General features: G+C 36.5%; 1 protein-coding gene across 1 annotated transcript in view; it reads right to left on the bottom strand.

Annotated features, from left to right (window-relative positions):
• Ziz (dedicator of cytokinesis protein Ziz) overlaps nucleotides 1-20,567 on the bottom strand; it is a 401,589-nt gene that overhangs the window by 347,616 nt on the left and 33,406 nt on the right. Inside the window, exons 5-6 of the mRNA XM_081769231.1 lie at nucleotides 5,194-5,321; nucleotides 3,044-3,146 (exon numbers count right to left, since the gene is read on the bottom strand). Coding sequence (XP_081625357.1) covers nucleotides 3,044-3,146; nucleotides 5,194-5,321 — 231 coding nt within the window. The remainder of the gene's footprint in view (nucleotides 1-3,043; nucleotides 3,147-5,193; nucleotides 5,322-20,567) is intronic.

Genomic DNA, 20,567 nt, shown 5'->3' with positions numbered 1-20,567 from the left:
TGTCTTTTATCCTAGATAGCAGCAAACAATAGTTGTTCCTCACGGGTAAATGTGATAATTGCATTTGATCTAGGACTGATAACCTGGAATTATACCTAGGTAGTGCCAATATTTCAAAAATAGTGGTAATGGGATTGGAGTTTAGTGTCCCTTTAGCGTCAAGTCAATTATAAGACGTAGACCTACAATTTAAAGTAGAATCCGAATCACCGTAATGAGTTCAAATTGCCCAAGGTCCGTGCATCAAAGGTGTCGTATTTTCCACTAGACTCGGGAAGGGTTACCTCAAAAACACCCGCACTTGTTGGCTTTTCCGTATAACGGTATTCAGGATGTACCACGACCGGATGAACCATATTCAAACCTCCAACAGAAGAACACACACACTACAGAGATACGTCTGGTTGAACTCACAGGCAAGCAACGAGTGACCCAGAAACGATGGACCAGTGGAACATCTGATGCCCCAGTACACGAGTGGGCAAGTGTGATAAACTTTCACAATGAATCTGCAACATATGTTGAGTTGAATGAATTCTACAATAGCAGACCAAACTGGGTTCATCTATTAACTTCACTCATCACCGACAACACCCCATATGAGCCAAAGACAGAAATCACTAGACAGTATGTATATGGTAGTCCGTCGCCTGGAGTGGCGAGTCTTGTCTCCTTCTTAACAGTCCGCATCTGGCGTAAACCTGATGATCCTGATCCCTTCGCTATTGGAGTTCACCAGGCGAGTTGCGACAGAGTACTAACCTGCCATACTTTTGGATTATTGGTAAAAATATCACAACCTTGAATGAGTAACATGGATTTGTTAACTAATCATTAGCAATTATATCTTTAGGATGTCTTTCCTGTCCACCGTGCCATCGGGGTAGAAACACTATGGACTGGTTGGAGGAAAACGACAAGGAATTCTCACACTGCCTCACAGTCGCCAAATTATAACTCCATCGAACATTTCCTGGATATGCTAGAACGGACTATGTGATCTGCTGTCACTCCACTTCAAAAAGTGCAAAAAATGATGAGCTTGCCGCATAGGATAGCGGTGGGGTTCAACGTGGTGTGTGTTCGCCACTTTGTGGCATGTTCCCTAACGTCTTGTAAGCTATGACTGACCAAAACTGTGGTCCAACCTGTTACGTTGATATTCCCAATGCAAAAGATCAATATACAAACTTAAAGGAAATCTTTAGAACTTTTCAACATTTAATTTATGATGATAAACTAGTATTTACAAAAATCATATTCATACACAAATCTTTATTCAATAACATAAATTGTTAACTAGAATTGCATATTATTATTATTATTATTACTCTCCTGCTTATCAAAATTAAACTTCTCATAAAAAAATTAATATTTAGATTACATAGAATTAAAGCTGGTGAATTTTTTTCAACATTATTACAAGTAAAGTACGTCGAATAATATTTTGCCGTCCTAAAAATGCCATTTGTTACATTAATACAGATGTAATTCTGAAAATTTTTACTATTTACTCTAGACATGTATATCAACTGTAATATCTACACTAACCATTCGATCTTTATACTTAAATCCTGCAAGTCATAGTTAGGTTCTCCGAAGCCTTTGCATGACAGTATTATGCACAGGAAGAAATACAGCTTATGCAATTTAAGAGTACACAAATTGGAAACAAATCACGAAGAGTGAAACAAACCACAAAGAGTAACATCTTCGACGTTGACCCTGTTAATTCTTGGGCCAACTGATATGCCTCTTCTTGCCTGAACCTAGGCTTAAATGTAAATAACAAAGAGCAACCTGTGGCAACGTCCGTCCATGTCCATTTCCAAGCCAGTTGATATGCACAGGAAGAATAAGATTTACCTAGGTATACGATCTGAGAAAAATAAGATTTTAGAAGAAATTTAGAACAATTTTAGAAGAAAGAAATAAGTCAAATAAATGAAGAGCTGCCGTTTCTGTTGGTTCCCAGGCTAGTTGACACTAACCACGCTTATTTTGGACATTTTATTTCCCCCGCTTCTCACGCCCATCCCGATGCGGGTTGTATTTCGACTTGAACGGCATCGAGATGTCACTATTAATCTCATCGATCTCGTGAACTATGGACTGGACACTAATATCGCTCGTTTCCGATTATTTTACATGTCACTTCCATTCTACTTCTCATCCTCATGCCGATGGGTGTTTGGACTTAAAATGGCATTGAGTTTGTCCCTATTGATCTCAACGACACTGAAAATTAAGGATTGGACACTTCCACCCTTGCCCCTAATTTCCCAAGCCGAAAGGGAATGGATTTGGACTACAACGGAATAATAGAAAGTGTCACTATTCAACTCAGCAACTCCGAAACCCATAAACTGGACACTTAATATTAGTCATTTTCGATTATTTTACATGTCACCACTTCATTTTGCCACAAAAATTATGATCCCCACGCCCTCTTAGGATACGGTTTTAATCAGTTTAATATCATTATATCATTGAGGGTCCTAAGGTTGATAATCATGTCAAGTTTTATATTTATTGGTTCAGTAGTTACTTTTCTAATAATAAAAACTGGACCATATAAAAGTAGACCGGCGTGGTAATATTGGTTACCAGCCAAGCTAGTTTTATGTGTGCCACCCTCATTTGGATGTTTTACCTACAGGGTGAAATATTTGATTACAGGGTATAGAAACAATAACATTATAAGCATATTTTGTCCTCGTATATGATACAAATCTCTTATTTTCAAAATAGATAGATACTGACAAAAAATATTATTACACCGCAGGACAGCAAAGAATGAAATATAACTTTATAGGATCCTCTTAAGAAATAACGAATTTCCACATTTTGCAGTTGCTTTTACGCATCTGGATAATTTCGTACATGATCCTGTAATAACTGTATGAAACACACCAACCCCAGAAAATGTTTGTATCATGTAATCATTATGTGTCCATAGAAGTATACGTTTGCGGAAAGATTTTTCTTTAACGGTTATAATAATATCATACGTAATACAATAAAAATAGTTTATTTCACTTACCCTTCTAACTTCTGTACAAAAGTCCATGACAATAGTCGCTTTTGCTTCTCCCTTCTTTTCATCTTTATGTAATTCCAATATATACGTTCCGTCTATTTCTTGCCTAAAATTTGAAACATATAACAGCATAACTAAAAAGAAATATTTCAATCTATTTGATACACACACACACATATATCTATCTATCTATCTATCTATCTCTCTCTCTCTCTCTCTCTCTCTATATATATATATATATATATATATATATATATATATATATATATAGATATAGATAGATATAGATATAGATATATATATATACTACGATGTCACTTGCATAGTTCTCGGAATGATGTAATAAAGATTGTTTTACCTCTTGAAATTTGTTTTTTTCAACATAGTCCTCCTCGACACGAATACACTTAGTCAAACACTGTTCTAAACCTTTTATGACATCGAGGAGAACACACTCCCCCAAACTTTCAAAACATTCCTACATTGATGCTTTACACTCTTTGTCTGAAGAAAACGAAATTCGAGAAGGATTTTTTTCCAGCTTCTGCAAAAGCTGAAGTCTGACAGAGGCAAATTGGTGAAGGAGGTTGTGGTAGAAAATCATAACCAACTTATTGATTTTGGCCGCAGCAATGACATCTATATGGGACGAGTATTGTCAAGATGCACTGATCCACACAGTTTTTACTTGGTTAAACCCAGTTGTTTTCATCCTGTAATGGTTCAAAACCTTTGCATACTACTCAGCTATGACGATTTTCGCGCAGGACGGAAGGTAGTCAATTAGGATACCTTTTCCATCCCAAAGAAACTGAGCCCATGGCGTCAGACTTCACTCACATGACCTTGGAAACAAAATCCTGATATTTCATTATTTTGACGACCCAAAACTGAGCAGTATGTGGCATATGATGCTCCAGCACCAACTTCCCCAAAAGTGACACATGAAGTCTATTGTACATTCTGTTAGTCAAATTGTTTCTCCGTTTTTGTTTTCAAGTTTAATCACAGTTTCCTATCAGTTTTGAAAATGAATGTAGTTAGGGATTTAAAAACGTTACCATCTAAAACTAAGGCGTGGACGAAAAGCAAAGAACACACTCGTCATTCTTATCTTCGCAAGAACTTCGCGTATTGCATTTTACCCGCTAGCTTAAGCTATGTAACACAACTAACCACTTGCTGTTTTGATTGCCTAACCACCTTATGTGACTGAAAGCTATAGCCACATATTTTTCCTTTGGCATAAAAATATGCTTACATTACATTCCCTGCACATTTGCTACGAATTTGAAATGAATGAGAGTTCTAGTTGAAAATATAAAAAATGAAATGTCATTTTGGATATGTTGTAAGCGGTAATATAATTCTTTATTCATAGAATCTCATCTTCATTTACTGTTATATCGTGCCAATATGTTTGAAAGAGAAACCATACAAATAGTATAAAAATTACTTTTTCCTCTTCGAATTTTGCATAATGTTCGACATATGCTCGTACATAAAATATGACTTTAGCTCCTAAAATGTGCCACTAACTGAAGTTTTAGTTTACACTTAAAATGTAGATGGTAACTGCCAGGAACAAAACTCTACCGTTACATTTCGGTACAGTTATCAGTAACATTATTAATCTCGCTCAGGCATTTTTGTCGTTAGTCGTACCTCTAGTAGTTCTAAAGCAAATCCATTGGAACTGCAAACCCATCGAATCAATGATTTAATCCTTTTTTCCTAATGAATAACTGATATTCTTTAATTCTTGAAAACATTTATTTTTATAAAATATTGTAACTACATGATTTCTTGTTATATTGAAAAAACACATGGATGAACTGACAATACTTCACCCAAAGTGAAATTGTGAACGAAGCCCAAGATTTCCCAAGATTTTATCTTTTTAAATCCCATACTTTTACATGTCATTTTACTGGACTTTAACGTTTCTTTTCAAAAACAAGGCTATTTGAACCAGGATCTGCTGTTTAAAGTTGAATTTGAACGACTATTTAGGTCTGTATTCAATGTGAATACACATACTACACATCGAACCCAGCACCATGCCCTCGTAAAGCACGACCATTAACTACTTCGTCAAGAAGATGTATCATTATTATTTTCAAATGCCTGATCATTTATGGTTGTCATCTCACCTCAGGTAACAGTAGCGTCTTTTAAAGGACTTCGATCCAATATTTACAAATATCCTCTCATTGCCAGCTTCCGGTCCCTTCAATAAATACCCCTGTTTAGTTATGCCATTACTGCTCGCCACCAGATTCTGTCAAAATTGAAAACGTAAAGTCAGATCATACCTTTACGTTTGAAAATAAACATGTAAAACATTGACCATCATATTGACTAATGTACGAACAAAATTATACAAAAGTGAAAGCAGTGACTAAGCCAACGACTATTTTCCTAACTCAGCACAAAGAACAAACACTGTTTATATTCCTTTCACTCCTCTATTATATAATGAATTTAGAAGTTAAGTTCATTCGTTCATGGAAAATATTATTTTTAACATACTAATACAAATCGGAGAACGAATGAGAAAGATTCGCTTACTTTCAATACAAACTTTCTTTTACAAACGCTGGATTTTTTAAAAAAATAAACTACTGCTTCAAAAGAAATCGGGGACGCTGAAAAAACCTACCGAGAAGATTTGTTTGAGTTGGGTCTTGTATCTTCCTTTCTTCTGAACACTGAATTTATAACGGACGAGTCCTACTGTTAACGTGGGCTCTTAACCACAATCAGGGTTTGAATCCAGATGCAGTTGGCGGATACACAAACCATAACGCAAGATTAACCCTACAGTATAGACCACTGCCCACCACAGCATCTTGCCTCTAAGAAACCTGAACTACAGAACTTCGCCATCGGCTCCAATTACGTCTATAAAAACGTTTCGCGAAATAAATTACTAGTCATAAAAATGGATATATTTAAAATTAAATTAGTCATCTTTTCATTGACCAAATGTTAGTTTTATGGTATTAGCTATACTGTTCCTTTCCGTGAAGTTCTATGTACATTAAAACTAAGCTGCTGTTTTTAGAATATATATATATATATATATATATATATATATATATATATATATATTGGCAGTTATTTCAATTACATTAACGTAATCAAAGGAGTGTTATATTTTTATTCATTTAATGAAATTCAAGAACTTCAGGAAGCTTTGTGGCAGAAAAATTACGCAACGTAGAACAGTGGCAGCTTCTTTTGTGTTGGCTCAATATTTTCTCTTCAATACGTATCTATAGATCAGCGACTATCATCAAAGTGAAAGATTCCTTCAGATGCATTACTGATTCATCTTGCTTGTAGTGCAATTTCAGCAATAAGAATCTTTTAAGAACATGCTTTCTCTGTTTAAAGCGGCTAAAAAACATAAGAGTATTTGAAAATCTGAGGACCGCAAGACACAAAACTGCTGCAGAACTACAAGTGAATTATTTACATAGATATGCCAAATATGAGAAGGCGGCTCAATAAAAAACTATTTCGAAGGCAGCAAATATTCAACGCAGGTTAGCATGAATGTGGAAACAAGACTGATAGACCCTTAACATTTTGACACACTGTCATTTTCTTAAATATGTCCCCCAATCTGTAAAGTTTAGATACAATAGCAGTTACCCTGTCAAGAATTTATCTACAGTCGTCTCCATCCAACTTTACAAGAGGACGAGTTTCATATAAAGGTATGGGGATCCATACAGAGGGCAGGTCATTAGAAGCTCATTGAATATGAGAACATTACTACAGTTCAAAATTACGTTTGTATCCTCCTCTCTAATATTTGCCGGTAGTCAGATGTCCAAGATACTTTACTGTTCACGGAGGATGGGACTTCATGCAGGGTGTCTACTAAATGTTCATTTTCAAATTCCAGGTTTTATCAAGGTTTTCAAGGTTTATTTTTCCTTTTTTTCCAGGTCTATTCAGTAGAGTGACATTTATTGTAACACGTATAAGTTAATGCAATTTTATATAGTTCTTAACAAAAACTGGTTATAATTAGAAAAAATGAAATGAAATCTTTGAGTTTTACGTCCTACGGTTATGCCGGTTAGGCTAAAGGAGACGGTGATGGTGAGTAATGAATGAAATGGTGGAATGAAGAAAGTGGAAGGAAACGGCAGAACCCCGAGAAAGCCCACGCACACGGTGTTTGTCCAGCACAAAGTTCACTTGGCGGGGGCTGGGATCGAACCCGGGACCCCAAGCACCAGAGGTGAACGCTCTACGACTGAGCCACCGCGGCCCCTGGTTATAATTAGAGAATGCATATGGCAAATGATAGATTCTTTAAGTGACAAGATGAAAAGAAAAAACTGACTGAAATGTAGGTTCTCAAAACATTTTACACAAGAAAATGTTTAATTAAAATATCCCCTACCAGAAGGTCGGTTGAGAAAAATGTCCAGTAGCTTTAAATATTTTAATGTAGGAATACTATACAGGGGTGAACCTTAATTAAACCGACAAACCTCGTGAAATGATTCTCGGCACGCAAACAAGAAAAAAAAAATCCTCTAATTCTTCTCCAGGGCGCATAGTTTCCGAGCTAAAAGGTGCCGAAAGTGTGGAAAAATGAACTTACGACGCTTATATTTCCATAATCCAAAGCAGAGAGTGCTGCTTAAAATCTCACAAACGAAATTATATATTTAGAACAGATAAGACTTCCTTAAAGAGATATTAAGCTGCACTCTCTACGTTGGATAGATTTGGAAATATAGGCCTCGGAAGTTCATTTTTCCACACTTTTGGCACCTTGTAGCTCCAAAACTATGTACCGTGGAGAAAAGTTAGAGGAATTTTTTTCTTGTTTCGGGCTCGGGAATCACCTCCTGAAGTTTATCGGTTTAGTTAAGGTTCACCCTGTATAATAGTAAATTTCCGTCAAAAACATTACTTCAAATAAACTAATACAGTGAAACCTCTGAATAACGGACACCAATGGGACATGAATTTTTGTCCGTTATTGAGAGGTGTCCGTTACAGAGAGGTTCAGAAATTTAATTTCTCACAATGGTAATTGTATGCAGTAATATACAATGAATTCATTATTATGAGCGTACATACGTAAAATTCAATATGAAAATACTCTATTTAGTACGCATTTGAATTACTGGGAGGGTTGAAGGAGAAATTCATTTTTGTTAAATAGTATTATTGCTGGGGGATGTGTTAATATATTCGTATACCGATACTGCGTTAGATAATGCGTGTATGCTAATTTTCTTAAGTACGTGTAATCACTCTGTAAGCATTTCTCATTTATTTCAAATTCTCAGAACCTTCTCAAGAGATGCGTTAGGAACCAACTAATCGGCTAAACTCTTTTGTTTAGCGAGAAAAGGCATAATTTCTCATCTACAAGGGTAATAAAACTCATTAGCAAGTGTCCTCTGAGAATCCTCGGTACGGTTGCAGAAAAAACATGTGTGTGTGCGCGTTTTTGTACTGGAACGGTATCTTCGTTGGCGGAATGGATGACAAGGCATATGGGAGTGCATATGTTTATTGACCCAGCCCCAGTCACTAAGAATATCCTTTAAGAGACAGTACAAAAGGAAGCCGGGAAAACTCCAATCCAGACTTGTTCCAGTATCATCAGAAAAAGAAAAATGTTGCTTGTCCAAAAAAACGTAATAGAGGAAACATTGCTCGTTGAAAATGCTATTGTAAAACAAACAATGTTTTGTTACCTATGAAACTGTCAGGAAAGATGCAAGGCCCAGAGGCAAAAGGACTAAATTTGTTAGGGAAGGGAAGATAGTTCGCATAGAATTCTTGGTCATACGACTGACTCTGCATGAGTGTTATCGCGTATTGAAGGTTTTCTAGGATTTCCACCAGAAAGCAGTTTATTGAGGGCAGAAAAAGAATAATTTCAAGTTCAGTTTGAAGCTGTTCTGTTTGATGGTTCACCAGGTCTAGACTCGTGATAGATACGCTTGTGGGGGAAGAAAAGGACTGTCCGCGTCCGTATCTGAGAGGGTCCGTAAAAGAGAGGGTTTTGTTCCATAAGGGAACATATATTTTTGCAGGGGCAAAAAAATGTGTCCTTATTATAGGTGTCCGTTAAGGGAGGTTTCACTGTATTACTAATATCAGCAATTCTTCCTTCTATTGTGATATTACCCATAAAAACATCATGAAACCTGTATAGTAAATTACTCATACAAATAAAAATAGACGCCCCAGTCATTCTTCCTCCGTATTTCTGGAAAAACACATTCAGTCACCATCTACATTAAACTGGCATTCAGTCCAGTACTTCCTCAGATTGCTTCTCACATGTATTAAGTAAATGGTAATTCGATTTGATTTGATTTTAAGTTTACCCCGGATTTCTCAAAGACCTGTACGCTAACCGCTTAGCCACGAAGAAGCTCCAGAAGAAGAAATTGGTGGCTCAAGCACTTCCAGCCTACCACTTTGGAAGAAAACATAGCCTTCACCATATTGGCATTCCAACATAAACGACTGCAGGATTTTCCCAAGGGGGTGGGCAGAAGAACGACACATAAGCAACGTCGCAAATATACATATCTTCATACATATAACATTTCATGTAAAACAATTGTTATTGATGCACATTGCGTAACTTCATTAATAGTAGTAAATATAGAAAATACTGTAGTAAGTAAATAAATCTAATACGTTTTGACATGTATATCGTTGAACCGAACCAATTTCGAAAATCCAGGGGAGGACAATTGTCTCCCCCATGACCTCCTTTGAGGTAGTAGTAGGGGCGATCATGTTTTTCAATAATGGAGGAATTTATAAACTAGGTTCAATCTAATTTCTCTGATTGCTTTCTTGAATATAAGAAAAAAATATGGGCCCCAAGCTATCCTGGTCTATTATTCCGGGATAAAATATAGCCTATCACCATCTGCATAAATAAACTTTACAATGGTGAAAGAATTGTTAAAATTAGTTCATTAGTTTCTCCGATTGCTTTTTTAAATAAGAAAATAAAATACGAGCCCTCTAATTCTCTCTACTCTATATACTGGGGCAAAATATAGCTTATCATCATTTGCATTAAATATGCTTTCCAATGGTGAAATAATTTTTAAAATTTGTAAAGCAGTTTCTATTACTTGATACAAATCCGAGAAATGAGTTATTTGGTTTGAAACGTGTAACACTAAGTTGGTCAAATGACATTTTTCCGTCCTCTCATAACTAGAAAGTTCGTGAGTTTTCCTGTTCTTGGTATATCTGTCGTTACAGTATTAGTGTTGTTTCATTATCTGATTTGTGTCTGTATTCGCATTTACATTTCATATTGCTCTTTCTTTCTTATTCCTTAATTTCACTTAAGAAAGAAAAAAAAAAAAAACGAATGTATCATCATCGCCGATCTTAGCTTTGCATAATTTGTTAACCAGCTTTTTTACCTACAACTCTGTTTTTCTACCGGTTTACAGTCCTCTCTTCTTGTGGTATGTAGAAAGACAGTAAGAGAAGTTGGCAAATCGTGCATTCTGATATTACCTTCCACGTTTTACTTGATATTTATGTAAATCAATGTTTAGCAAATAACTATTGGGATGCTGCAGTGAAAACCTATTATAGTTTCATAACAGAAAAAGATGATCAAATGTAAAAATGTTAAACGCGTACGCTCCCTGTGCCTACTGCTTAACATGGTTGGAGACTATTTACATCAAACATATATATCAGCATAAAAATTACCGTATTTTACGTATTATTACCGTACACATTATATTTAATAATAATAATAATAATAATAATAATAATAATAATAATAATAATAATAAACACTGGTCGGCAAAAGGGAAACTTTTTTTTTCACTTTCACGAACGAAAATAGGTGATTCCTATAGGTTTCGAGCTCCTGACTTCGAATCCGTAACCCGTTTTTAACCAGAACGTACCAGTTTTCAGGGAGGAGGGGGGTGTTTCAATATCCGCCCAAAGATGCTATTCTCCACCCATAATAATTTGCACGTTATAATTTAAATATCAATATAAATTGTGCAGATAAAATTGCATAAAAAGTTAAAGTTTAACACTTACGTGTCACTTGGTTTTCCTACTCGTCTTGCAATTACTACACGGTGTCTCGCGTGTCACATTCCAACAGAAGTCTGCCAACATGTTCAGACTCCATTTACCACTGACGGGCCTCTCCATGGTAGCTATTTGCTGGTGAAACCTTTCCCCGTGTTCGTCACAGACCTTTCCCAAGCTGTACATTTCAGGGAAGAAGTCCAGGTGGCAATGCAGGAAGTGTAACTTTAGGGACATATTACATCCCATGTTACGAAATGAAGTAATTAACCTGCCCACAATGTCTTTGTAATCAGGTGACTTATGATTCCCTAGAAAGTTACTGCACACTTCTCGAAAGGCCTCCCAAGCCTCACTTTCCACTTCATTAAGCTTGGAAGAAAATGTAGTATCCTTAAAAGCGTCTCTGATTTGAGGTCCCGTAAAAACACCTTCTTTCACCTTGGCCTCGCTGAGTCTTGGGAATAGTTTTCTGAGATGATTAAATGCTTCACCATCCCGGTTCAGGGCCTTGACGAAGACCTTCATGAACCCTAATTTGATATGAAGGGGTGGTAAGAATATTTCCTCCAGATCCACAAGACGTTCATTAGCCACATTCATCTCCCCTGGGATCAGTTGCTTCTTTGGCGGTCATTTTGTGATGGTGTACTGATCTTTGGCTCGACTATCTCAATGACAAAAGAAGCAGCAGTGCTTTGTGTAACCTCCTTGTAAACCGGTGAGGATGGCAATAACCTTAAGATCAGCGCATACGGACCACTGGAACTGTTCGTACTTTATTTTCTGCAATAGGTTTCGCATGTTCTATGTGCCGTGTCGTCTTCGTGCGGAATGAGGCCAGGGTTTGAAAAAAAACCCGGGCTTTTTTGAAAAAGCCCAACCCACCTGGGTTCATATGGGTTTTTTCGGGTATTTTCGGGTTTAATCGGGTTTTTTCGAAATATTTCAATGTTTTTGGGGTAAAAGCGTTAAAATGTGATTTATATTTCAAGATTGTCATTGTCACAACTTGCAACAATTTTCTATTTACTGCTGTTTTGAAAAAAATGGCCGCCATTTTGAAATTTTACATTCGATCGCCGAGAAAATCTATACAGCAAATTTAGCAAATCTCGTGCTTTCACCGTCAAAAAGACTGAAAATTGCGCTTCGTAGCGTGGATACTCGCTGTTTTGAAAAAAATGGCCGCCATTTTGATATTTTACGTTGGTATGCCGCCAAAATCTATACAGGAAATTTAGAGTGTCTCGTGCTTGTATTCTGAAAATTGTAACTTAAAAGGCCAAAAGTTGTACCCAGTAGTGTGTGTGGTACAGGCAGACAAACGAGTTGAGTTGATTTTGTGTTTAACGTCCCTTTCAGCAGCGAGGCTATATGAGACGGGACCTACTGATTAACGTGGAATTCAAACCATATGAGCTCCCTCCGGGAAGCAAACCCGGGTCCCACGCCGAAGTCGCGTACACTAACCGCATAGCCATGAAGGAGCTCGGCAGACAAACGAACAAATGTAGATCAAGTCATTGAGAAGCCTGACTGACGTTCGCCAAATATGAATACCAAAAGGGGTCTATTAATTTAAAACAAAGATACAATTCATGTTGTATGAAATAAATACATGTTTTAAAATGTCTTGTATGAAATTAACATCTTCCAGCGTAAATAATTGTACTGTATGGGGCGGAAACGTGGACATTACGTAAAGGTGATGAAAATCGACTGGAAGCCTTCGAAATGTGGGTGTGGAGAAGAATGGAAAGAATTAGTTGGGTAGAGCGGAAAACGAATCAGAGTGTGTTAGAAATGGTGGGTAAGAAAAGAACACTTTTAGATATTATTAGGAAGAGGAAGTCAAACTGGTTGGGACATTGCCTAAGAAGAGATTGTATCATGAGGGACGTCCTAGAGGGTATGGTGGCGGGAAAGAGAGGGAGGGGGCGAAAGAGACTACAATTAATGGATGATATTAAAACAGAAAGATCATACGCGAAGACGAAAAGGTTAGCTGAGGACCTTGGAGCATGGAAGCTTCTCAGCTAGGGCAAGTGACCTGCCAATAAAGGCAGAATACCTATGATGATGATGAGCGTAAATAAACCTGCCATATTTTCTCCATGAGAATACGGGACACCTCAGATCCCCCCCCCCCTTTCTCAACTTTCCAACACAATGCAATGAACTGTAATCTGGTTATGAACAAAAGTATAATAGGCCGCGGTGGCTCAGTGGTAGAGCGTTCACCTCTAGTGCATGGGGTTGCTTGTTCGATCCTAGCTCGCGCCAAGTGAGCTTTGTGGTGGACAAACACCTTTGCGTGGGTTTTCTCAAGATTCTCACGTTTCCTCCCACTTTCTTCATTCTGTCATTTCATTCATTTCTCATCATCACCGTCACCTTGAGTATAGCAGGCATAACCGTGAGACTAAAAGTAAAATTCATTTTATTTGATATTATTATTATTATTATTATTTTTTTTTTTTTTCAAGAATATAATTGGTGCAAGTTCACTAAGCAGCAGTTGCTTTTCTCTCTTCGTACCCTGCAATTAATTGTATAGACTAAAGATGCCTAAAAACTTAAGATGTGCTATAAAAATGCTTTACAGGAAAACAATATGCAAATTATTTAAATCAATGGTACAATCTACTTTCAATATTTTTCGCGCGTTTAGCAATATTTATTTACATGGCTGTATCTGCCAAAATTACGTTCGTCAATTTAATCTGATGAAACGCTGATTTTTCTCCTTGTGTCGTGTGTAATTGTTAGGACCAGATTTACATTTTTCTAAGACCTGGGCCAAAGCACAATTCTGTGCCCCTAGCCTCCGAAAAAGATCATGATTCATGTTAACTTATCTAATGTGTTGCTTAAGAAAAGGTTAGTCATCTTCCCTGTGTTTGTAAATGTAGAAACACTCAAAGCCTTTTTTTTTTTTTTTTTTTTTTTTTTTTTAATGTTCCGGAGAGTATCCGAGTTTCCATCAAGTGCAATGGAAAAAGTAGCATTGCAAATTTCGCTCGCTATCAAGTCCAACAGGGTGGTATTATAACTTCCTCGAAACTGTTACATGCAACAGCGTACTGTTCATTCACTAATTACAGGATTCCCAGTCAATGTCAGAATTTTTTGTTTTTTACTTTTCGAATAAGCTGATATTGATAGCAGAAATGGAACGGAGTTAAAATACGGGGCATTTCCCTGTCCCGACTAAATTTACGGGGACGCGGGACACTCGGGCCCCAAAACGGGACACTCCCGTTTTTTTACGGGACGTATGGCAGGCTTAAGCGTAAAAAAATAGTTTTATTGTTGAAGTATTCATTTCCGATCCTTCTGCGTTTAATTCGGGAATTTCCCGAGCACTTCTTTCACGGCGTGTACATCAAAACTTCCACTAGTACGGAAATTTGAACTCAGCACTTGAAATAGTAAGCGTTACATAGTCTTCGAAACCCCGAGCATTAAGCTTCTTAAATTTGACAAGAATTTTTACGCTATTGCTGGTGTTGATTCTACAGAATGCTTACTTGAAGAGTAGCAACAAATGACTGAACTAAACTGTTACTGTTGGAAAATCAAATTTTAGTTGAAGAACCTAGTGTTTTACATCAAAGGTAAGAAATAATACTAATAGTTTTACTAATGTATTTATATATGTACTATTACTACCGGCACCTATGACCTTAAACCCGTCAAACGTATGAGTGATAATGTCCCTCGGTGTCACCAAGTCGACTTGCATACTATTCACTGAAAATATTTTCTAAAGTACAAAATTGCTTATTTTACTTCAAATAGGCTATAAGCATAATCCACACATCAATTTGTTCTATAACTATCTCAAGCTAAGGTGTTTTTTTTTCTTTTAATTCATTTAGTGCATTCAGAACTTTATAAAGGTCTTACGTTGAATTTTGCTGTATACCTTAACGTGAAAGCCTCTAATTCACCCAAGGAAAGTCTGAAATCTGATAAAAATACATATAATGTGATCACCTTAGTTGCATCAATAATATACCAACAAATAGGTCAAGCGGTGGCTCAGTGGTAGAGTGTTCACCTCTGGTGCTTGGGGTCCCGGGTTCGGTCCCAGCCCCCGCCAAGTGAACTTTGTGTTGGACAAACACCTTTGCGTGGGTTTTCTCGGGGTTCTCCCGTTTCCTCCCACTTTCTTCATTCCACCATTTCATTCATTACTCATCATCACCGTCTCCTTTAGCCTAACCGGCATAACCGTGGGACGTAAAACTCAAAGATTTCATTTTTTTCAAATAGGTCAAAAACCCAGGTGGGTTTTTTCAGGCGGGTTCAACCCGAAAAAACCCACCGGGTTTTTTCGGGCTGGGCCCACTTGGGCAAACCCTGAAAGAGGCCGACGAATATGGACACGTCACAAGAGTAATCAAACTAATAAAGGAAAAAAGCACTGTTAAATAGATTGAGAAAATCTTAATATGTTGTAAAAGTCACTATAGAATATGTTAGAATTATTTGTTTGGTTTGACATGTCTTCTTTTTAAAAAGAAAAAGTTAAAAAAAAATAGAAATAAAAAATCATAAAAATATGTGGAATATTAAGATAACAACAGTTGGAAAGACTGTTAGAGGAAATGATTGCAGTCACGATAGGGGGCGTGGTCAACGTATCCGACTCTACAAGCTAAAGTAGGTTCCGCTCCTACTTTACTTGTATTCGTATTGTCTAGCCGGAAGATTGTCCAGCCGAAGGATTGTACTTTCGTTTCGACAGGGTTTCTCTTTATTAGAGAATGGTTCACCGTTGTTCTTCTTGTTAGTGTGATTTGTGTATTATCCACGTGTATCGATAAAGTCATATTGGTGATATGTCAGTTATATATTACAAAGTGATCAGTGGAAAAAGGAATGTTTTATTCCTTGATTTCTCAATTCTCGCAAGCTAACTTAGTAGCAAGTCAAACGGGCTCTTTTTCTTTCCTCTTTTTGTGGCTACTAAGTTATGTTAGTGAAACAGAGTGTGAAATCTGTCTTTGAAAGTGAGTTAAATGCTTGTGAATTGATAGCACAGATAGTTATTTTCTTTATAATCTTTTGTTCTCGTTTTCTTTCAATTCTGTGCAGAGAAATAGTGCATTTAAAGGGCAGTGTTGTGCGGGGCCTTTTGTGCAAAGTGAAAGCCCGATTAGATCACGTTAATAGTAATTCCTATTGGGCATTAGCTGGTTTAGTTTGCTTGAAAACCAGTAATAAATCTTTCATGCTTTATATTTTTGTGAGGAAACTAAGGCATGGAAAGATTTTTGTGAGGAATTACGTTACATAAGAAAACTGACGTTTTTATACCAATTTGATTTTATTCGATAACCAGAAAAGCTCAGACTGAAGCCATATTACCTAAAGAGAGAGAGGTTAACTCATTGAAGGTAAATCCGTATTTGAAACAAATAAAGGTGAGTGAAATTTCTAATTTATTCCAAGTAGTCATTGTGGCTTGTTTAAATTTATGTTTGTCCGGTTGTCTAGCTTGTGATCCACTCCTGGTCGTATTGCTAATGCAATTCCAAAGTATTTTCACCCTTGCGTTAATTCCCAGATTTTTCTACAATTTTGGTCTTCGCGGAGTGCTAAGTAGTAAGGGGGGACAAACTTCACCTTTTTTGGTCAAATCACTATAATTCTAATATTTCCAGATTATTTTTTTTTCAGTTTACAGTTTATATTGGTTAAATATTAAGATTTCAGAGTATTTTTATCGTAAAAAAAACAGACTGCAAATTATTTTCCTCTAGCATTCTCATTCCACGTTTATCGAAAAGTTTAATGAGTGATATGAATATATTATTGACTGAGAGTTGGCTGAAATGTTGATTAAGATATATTTAATTGAGAATTGAAGTTTTCAACATTTTCATTCTACTGTTCTAGATTTGAGACTGAGAGTTTAAATGAAAGTAAAGTTATTTAATTACAAATTAAGAGATTTTATATATACTTATTTGCTTGAAATTGAATCTGGATATTTATCTCATTATCTTGGATCTTGTTAGTCTTCGTAAAGTGAAGAAATTAGAAGCGGGCTAATAAATTGTTAAATGTTCAGTTTACTTTATGAAGTCAGATTTGAAGTAACGTTGATAGTATATTATATTGAGAATAATATTTGAAATTAAGAGGAAATTAAATTTAATTGCTCAAGTAATATTTGCTCAAGAAATAGAATCTTCTTTTGAGGAATAAAATTGGAATTATCATTCTATTTAGAATTCAAGAAGATTAAAGAAAATTTATTGCATATTGGAATCATTTACATTTTTCATTAGTATTTTTTATATTAATATTTTTTCTTGTTTTGTTATTTCATCAGTGTATCTACATTATTCTATCGCAATAGTGTAAATACACAACCCTAGTTTTGTTTAATAAACTTGTTATATAAAATTGAATTTCTTTTGTGGTTATTTATTTGATATATAATATTTATTTCCTATATATGTTCGATTTTCTGCGGTATTTGGAAATATTGGAAAAATAAATTAAATCTACACTGACGAATTGTACGATGGAGAACTAAATCTTCCGACCCAAGTCCCATCGGCTAGGTGTTATCGGATTGCATTCGGACTGACGATTATTATTATTATTATTATTATTATTATTATTATTATTATTATTATATTATTATTATTATTATTATTATTATTATTACTTTGAATGGTAATAGTTGTCGGACTGAAAGCTTTCTGTGGATACTAGGTGGAAGGGGCGTTACATCTAGTATGTTTCTTTCATATGTACAGCATGAGCAATACGGATGGCTGGCTTTTCATTGCCATTGTGTAGTAACATTGCCTTGAGACTTATCCTAGAGGAATCTACGAATAATCTCCAATCTTCAGTGTTGTAGTTCAACTTCAGTTGTCCCATAAGCGATGGAATGTCACTGCAATACACCAAATCACCACCCTTTGTAAAATTAGGAACTAGGCTCACCTCTTTTCCTATACATCGATATAATCACATCTTGGTTTGGTAGGCTAGATTCCATTGTTGAAGTTGTGATGTAAGTAACAGGGCCTTAGACTTGGGAAAGTTTAAGTCTCTGATCAAATCACTCAGCTCTTCCTGACTTACCACATGTGGTTCATCAGTGTCAGGCACTGGAGCATAACTGGGATCTGACTGTGTACTCGAAGATTGTGCAACATACTCACAAGAAGCAGGTTCTTCATCAGATGAAACACTGCACAGGGTGTATGAGTCTGGTGGTACGGGTACAGGCAGACAAACATCATGTTTCACAGGTCTCCTCGCGGAATCCAAGTTAGGATACTGTATTTAAGCTTCATGTTTTTTGAGAAACCTTTTATATTAGTCAGGCAGAAGTAACAGTCTGAAACATGATCACGGGGCTCGCGCCAAACCATAGGTACGGCGAACGGCATCGATTTATGTGTATCTTTCAACCATCCTGTGAGAGTACGCGCACACGAGTTACAACTTTGTTTCGCAGCCCAAACGCGATCCTGGTCGTCGACGATTTTACACCCGAAGTACAGATGGTAGGCTGTCTTCAGGAATGGTGACAATGGCCTACTTTGTTCCTTGAAAATCACTTCCCCACACATGTAGCAGAATGAATCTGTCCAATTGTTGCAAGTTCTCGGCATGTTCGTTTAACACAAACGTCAATATTTCACGCAGAAATATTTTTCACCTACGATATACACAGACACAGCGTAACACCACCTTCTAACACGAAGATGAACTCGAAACTGAAATATCTGTTTCACGCGACAACGTGGTGTAAGTCTTGGCGCCTTTTTTCAACAATCTGTCTGTCGTCTAGACAAAAGGGGCCGACGAATGATCGCAAGTAGATTACGAAACCTTTCTCCGTCAATAACGCTTACGTTTTAGTGTATGCAATGTGGAACGACAATAAATCTTTGCAACCCAAGGGGAGGGGGTACGTTTCCGGGGGGGTCGTGAGCTAGAGAAAAGAATGTTCCTGGGATATAGCCTAGTAACAGTTCTTGGAGTAAGATAAAAATTCAGAATTATGCACTCCAAACACGAAAACCACATATTAAACACGAAAAATACGATTTTTCTGTCAATTATGGAAACAGCATCCCGCCAAAAAAAAAAAAAAAAAAAAAGTGCTGGAACTTTCTCGATGAGATATTCGTAATCAGCTTCTCGAAATCTATCCGGTACACCCTTTCACCCTCGTAAAAATTCAGAATTATGCACTCCAAACACGGAAAACACATATTAAATACGAAAAATACGATTTTTCTGTCAATTATGGAAACAGCACCCCGCCAAAATAAAAAAAAAAAAAGTGCTGGAACTTTCTCGATGAGATATTCGTAATCAGCTTCTCGAAATCTATCCGGTACATCCTTTCACCCTCGTAAAAATTCAGAATTATGCACTCCAAACACGGAAAACACATATTAAATACGAAAAATACGATTTTTCTGTCAATTATGGAAACAGCACCCCGCAAAAATAAATAAATAAATAAAAATAAAAAAAGTGCTGGAACTTTCTCGATGAGATATTCGTAATCAGCGTCTCGAAATCTATCCGCTGCACCCTTTCACCCTCGTGGGAGGATTTTCATGCCGACCAGTGTAATAATATAAACAGCGCACATTGCGATCTTTTGTTACCTAACCCTACTAACGTACGTCCTAGCTAGATGTTTTACAGCAGAGAAAATATCACGATACTATATCTTCCATTTTTTATACATGTTCAAAAGAACAATCAATTTCAAGACAGGGTATCTACTAGAGCTGACCTGTATATTTCCAATATTTCCAGTGTCTTGTGGTAAAATGAAAATTAAAAAAACACGAGGGCTATATAGAACTGTATGCTCTGATATTTAACAGCCTGCAAAATAAGTTGAAAAAGCAACATTTTCTTCGATATTCTAATAGAAAGAAACTAGTGGATTAAAATCGAAGAAAAGAAAGGACGTTTACTGGGCGATATTTCTCCCACAACGCTTGTCGTAACCCACATTCACCTTTTTATATTGGCGCCCACTTCTATTTCAGAGCCAACTCTGCCTCACCTGGTTCACCGTACATGTGTATTATATTTTGTACAGAAACACAGTTAAGTAAAAAAAAACTAATTAATTACAAATATCAAAAAGTAATATGTTTAATGCTCATGCTTACACACTTAGATATACTACTCTCTACACACTTCACAAAAATATTATGAATATAAACAGATTAAAATATAACATCATATCTTACACATTTAGATATACACTATCCACTTTTCTTTCTCGAACTAGTTTTTCAGTGGTTGGCCAGTTTCCAGTTAGTGCTATCACCACCTACATCCAGATGATTTGGCTGCCATCGTGGTTACGACACCCTCACCAAAGACTACCCCGCTCCAGCGGCGTTTGACCCCAGTTTGAACTTGTACAGCA

Source organism: Thermobia domestica, chromosome 8 (assembly GCF_964235325.1).
Source record: "Thermobia domestica chromosome 8, izTheDome1.hap1.1, whole genome shotgun sequence".
Taxonomy (NCBI): domain Eukaryota; kingdom Metazoa; phylum Arthropoda; class Insecta; order Zygentoma; family Lepismatidae; genus Thermobia; species Thermobia domestica.
This window is presented reverse-complemented; position numbering and strand designations above follow the sequence as displayed.